We start from the raw sequence: 4,424 nt of genomic DNA on the forward strand, positions 1-4,424 counted from the left end.
AGCATTCCCTTTGAAAACTGGCACAAGACAGGGATGCCCTCTCTCACCACTCCTGTTCAACACAGTGTTGGAAGTTCTGGCCAGGGCAATCAGGCAGGAGAAAGAAATAAAGGGTATTCAATTAGGAGAAGAGGAAGTCAAATTGTCCCTGTTTGCAGATGACATAATTGTATATTTAGAAAACCCCATCATCTCAGCCCAAAATCTCCTTCAGCTGATAAGCAACTTCAGCAAAGTCTCAGGATACAAAATCAACGTGCAAAAATCACAAGCATTCTTATACACCAAAAACAGACAAACAGAGAGCCAAGTCATGAGTGAAGTCCCATTCACAATTGCTTCAGAGAATAAAAGACCTAGGAATCCAACTTAGAAGGGATGTAAAGGATCTCTTCAAGGAGAACTACAAACCACTGCTCAGTGAAATAAAAGAGGACACAAACAAATGAAAGAACATTCCATGCTCTTTCATGGATAGGAAGAATCAATATTGTGAAAATGACTATACTGCCCAAGGTAATTTATAGATTCAATGCCATCCCCATTAAGCTACCAATGACTTTCTTCACAGAATTGGAAAAAACTACTTTAAAGTTCATATGGAACCAAAAAAGAGCCCACATTGCCAAGACAATCCTAAGCCAAAAGAACAAAGCTGGAGGCATCACACTACCTGATTCCAAACTATACTACAAGGCTACAGTAACAAAAACATCATGGTACTGGTACCAAAACAGATATATAGACCAATGGAACAGAACAGAGCCCTCAGAAATAATACTACACATCTACAACCATCTGATCTTGACAAACCTGACAAAAACAAGAAATGAGGAAAGAATTCCCTATTTAATAAACGGTGCTGGGAAAACTGGCTAGCTATATGTAGAAAGCTGAAACTGGATCCCTTCCTTACACCTTATACAAAATTTAATTCAAAATGGATTAGACACTTAAATGTTAGACCTAAAACCATAAAAACCCTAGAAGAAAACCTAGGTAATACCATTCAGGACATAGGCATGGGCAAGGACCTCATGTCTAAAACACCAAAAGCAATGGCAACAAAAGCCAAAATTGACAAATGGGATCTAATAAAATTAAAGAGCTTCTGCACAGCAAAAGAAACTACCATCAGAGTGAACAGGCAACCTACAAAATGGGAGAAAATTTTTGCAATCTACTCATCTGACAAAGGGCTAATATCCAGAACCTACAAAGAACTCAATCAAATTTACAAGAAAAATACAACCCCATCAAAAAGTGGCCAAAGGATATGAAAAGACATTTCTCAAAAGAAGACATTCATACAGCCAACAGACACATGAAAAAATGCTCATCATCACTGGCCATCAGAGAAATGCAAATCAAAACCACAATGAGATACCATCTCACACCAGTTAGAATGGCAATCATTAAAAAGTCAGGAAACAACAGGTGCTGGAGAGGATGTGGAGAAATAGGAACACTTTTACACTGTTGATGGGAGTGTAAACTAGTTCAACCACTGTGGAAGACAGTGTGGTGATTCCTCAAGAATCTAGAACTAGAAATACCGTTTGACCCAGGCATCCCATCACTGGGTATATTCCCAAAGGATTATAAATCATGCTGCTATAAAGACAGATGCGGGGCGACGCACCCGCTTCCAAAATGGCGACGGCGGCGGCCGTGTCTGGTGCGCTTGGCCGGGCCGGCTGGAAGCTCCTGCAGTTGCGGTGCCTGCCTGTGACCCGTTGCCGTCCAGCCCTGGTGCCACATGCCTTCCATGCTTCAGCTGTGGGGCTAAGGTCTTCCGATGAGCAGAAGCAGCAGCCTCCCCCTTCATTTTCTCAGCAGCGTTCTGAGACACAGGGGGCAGGAAAACCTGATCCAGAGTCTTCTCATCCACCCCCCAGGTATACAGACCAGGGCGGCGAGGAGGAGGAAGGCTATGAAAGTGAGGAGCAGCTGCAGGGCCGCATCCTGACGGCAGCCCTGGAGTTCGTGCCCACCCACGGGTGGACAGCAGAGGCGATTGCAGAAGGAGCCCAGTCTCTAGGTCTGTCCAGTGCAGCAGCCAGCGTGTTTGGGAAGGATGGCAGTGAACTAATACTGCATTTTGTGACCGAGTGCAATGCCCGGCTCACACGCGTGCTGGAAGAGGAGCAGAAGCTGGTGTAGCTGGGCCAGGCCGAGAAGAAGAAGACAGACCAGTTCCTGAGGGATGCAGTGGAAACCAGACTGAGAATGCCGATCCCATACATTGAGCACTGGCCCCGGGCCCTCAGCGTCCTCATGCTCCCTCACAACATCCCATCCAGCCTGAGCCTGCTCACCAGCATGGTGGATGACATGTGGCATTACGCTGGGGACCAGTCCACTGATTTTAACTGGTACACCCGCCGAGCCATGCTGGCTGGCATCTACAACACGACAGAGCTGGTGATGATGCAGGACTCCTCTCCAGACTTTGAGGACACTTGGCGCTTCCTGGAAAACCGGATTAATGATGCAATGAACATGGGCCACACTGCCAAGCAGGTAAAGTCCACAGGAGAGGCACTGGTGCAAGGACTCATGGGTGCAGCGGTGACGCTCAAGAACTTGACAGGTCTAAACCAGCGTCGGTGAGAGGAAAGGGTGTAAGCTACAATGCCTAGAAGAGAATGAGTGGACAGATTGAAAGAGCTTTGAAAAGTATGAGGTGCCATCCGTGTAACGTGGTGTTCATGAGAACACACTAAAGGACTCCTGAGACACTACCACAGCCACCTGAAAACCACAAGGCATTTGATGCTACCGTTCCGGTCAGGGATTGGGCCGCTTCTTCAGTTCCTAATACCAGACCAAGCCTCCTGATGCCTTTCTGCACTGCAATTGTGTGATTGAAAAATGAGATGTTCATCCAAGCAGTCAAGCCACAGAAACCCAGCATGTCCCTGTCACGATCTCATGGGCACCTTGATCATGTCTTAACCTTCCATTAACCTTGGGGCTCCCAAGCCAGAGTCAAGGTGACGCATGCCTCATGCCACCTCAAGGTGACAGCTCATCCCCAGCACAGCACAGGCGTGTGCACACAGAGGTGTTCCTTGCACCCCCCTTCCCTCTCAGGTGTCCTGAGATGCTACTCCTGGGAAACCCCTCAGAAAACTTCCTCACCTGAGACAAGTGCCTGCTGGACAGAGGTGTGATCCCAGGCCTGGTGTCATATGACACCAGCATGCATCGCAGGATTAGTGTATTTTGAGTCTAAAAATAATAAATATGTTTGAAGTAGAAAAAAAAAAAAGACAGATGCACACATATGTTTATTGCGGCACTATTCACAATAGCAAAGACTTGGAACCAACCCAAATGTCCATCAATGGCAGACTGGATTAAGAAAATGTGGCACATATACACCATGGAATACTATGCAGCCATAAAAATGGATGAGTTCATGTCCTTTGTAGGGACATGGATGCAGCTGGAAACCATCATTCTCAGCAAACTAACACAAGAACAGAAAACCAAACACTGCATGTTCTCACTCATAGGTGGGAATTGAACAATGAGAACACTTGGACACAGGAAGGGGAACATCATACACCAGGGCCTATTGTGGGGTTGGGGGAGTGGGGGAGAGATAGCATTAGGAGATATACCTAATGTAAATGACGAGTTAATGGATGCAGCACAACAACGTGGCACATGTATACATATGTAACAAACCTGCACGTTGTGCACATGTACCCTAGAACAAAAAGTATTAAAAATAATAAAGTATTTCAAAACACAGAAAAAATAAAAATAAAAAAATAAAACAAAACATGTCTGAAAATTTGACACTCCTTCCATTACTAGATAGAGGCTATGACCCTCCCCCTTGAACCTGCAGTTTTCTCAATGAATAGAACACGGGGGAAGTAATGCTGCATGATGTCCAAATCTATGTTAGCATGGGGTATGCAGTTTCCAATAGTTTCTCTTGCAACAATCATTCTGGGATCCTTTGGATTCCATGGAAGCAGTTTAGCTAACCGGAGGTAGTTTAGCTACCTCCTGAGAGAGAGGGGGAGAGACAGCTGCTTCATCAAGTTATTGGAAGTAAGCTGTGGGTTTGGGGCAGTTTGTTATATAACAATGAATAACCAGAACAAGTAATGCATGTAGCCCATCTGTGTCCTCTTGAAGTTAAAAAGGTTCAGAAACACTAAGAAAAATCTTAGTCCTTTTAGTACATCTTTCTTTAGAAATTCCTTCAAATAGAGAAATATCTGTCCACAATTGGAGAGAAGTCAACAAATGAGAATGTCCCTGAGAAAACTGATTTGAAAAGAGCACTGGATGAAGAGAGTCAGAATAACTCCTGCTCTGGCATTAATTCACTGAGTGAATTTATGCTAAGTAATTTTCCTCTTTGGACCTGGACTTTCTCACCTTCCAAATGAGTGGATGGA

At 44.9% G+C, this 4,424-nt stretch overlaps 1 protein-coding gene across 1 annotated transcript; it reads left to right on the top strand.

Annotated features, from left to right (window-relative positions):
* The first annotated feature begins 1,636 nt into the window (after nucleotides 1-1,636).
* LOC126937586 (ubiquinone biosynthesis protein COQ9, mitochondrial-like) lies at nucleotides 1,637-2,899 on the top strand. Its single transcript, XM_050761132.1, has one exon. It carries the CDS (start codon nucleotides 1,654-1,656, stop codon nucleotides 2,161-2,163), a length of 510 nt encoding a protein of 169 aa, XP_050617089.1. The 5' UTR covers nucleotides 1,637-1,653; the 3' UTR covers nucleotides 2,164-2,899.
* The last annotated feature ends 1,525 nt before the right edge of the window (nucleotides 2,900-4,424 follow it).

This window comes from Macaca thibetana, chromosome 15, assembly GCF_024542745.1.
Source record: "Macaca thibetana thibetana isolate TM-01 chromosome 15, ASM2454274v1, whole genome shotgun sequence".
NCBI classification, from domain to species: domain Eukaryota; kingdom Metazoa; phylum Chordata; class Mammalia; order Primates; family Cercopithecidae; genus Macaca; species Macaca thibetana.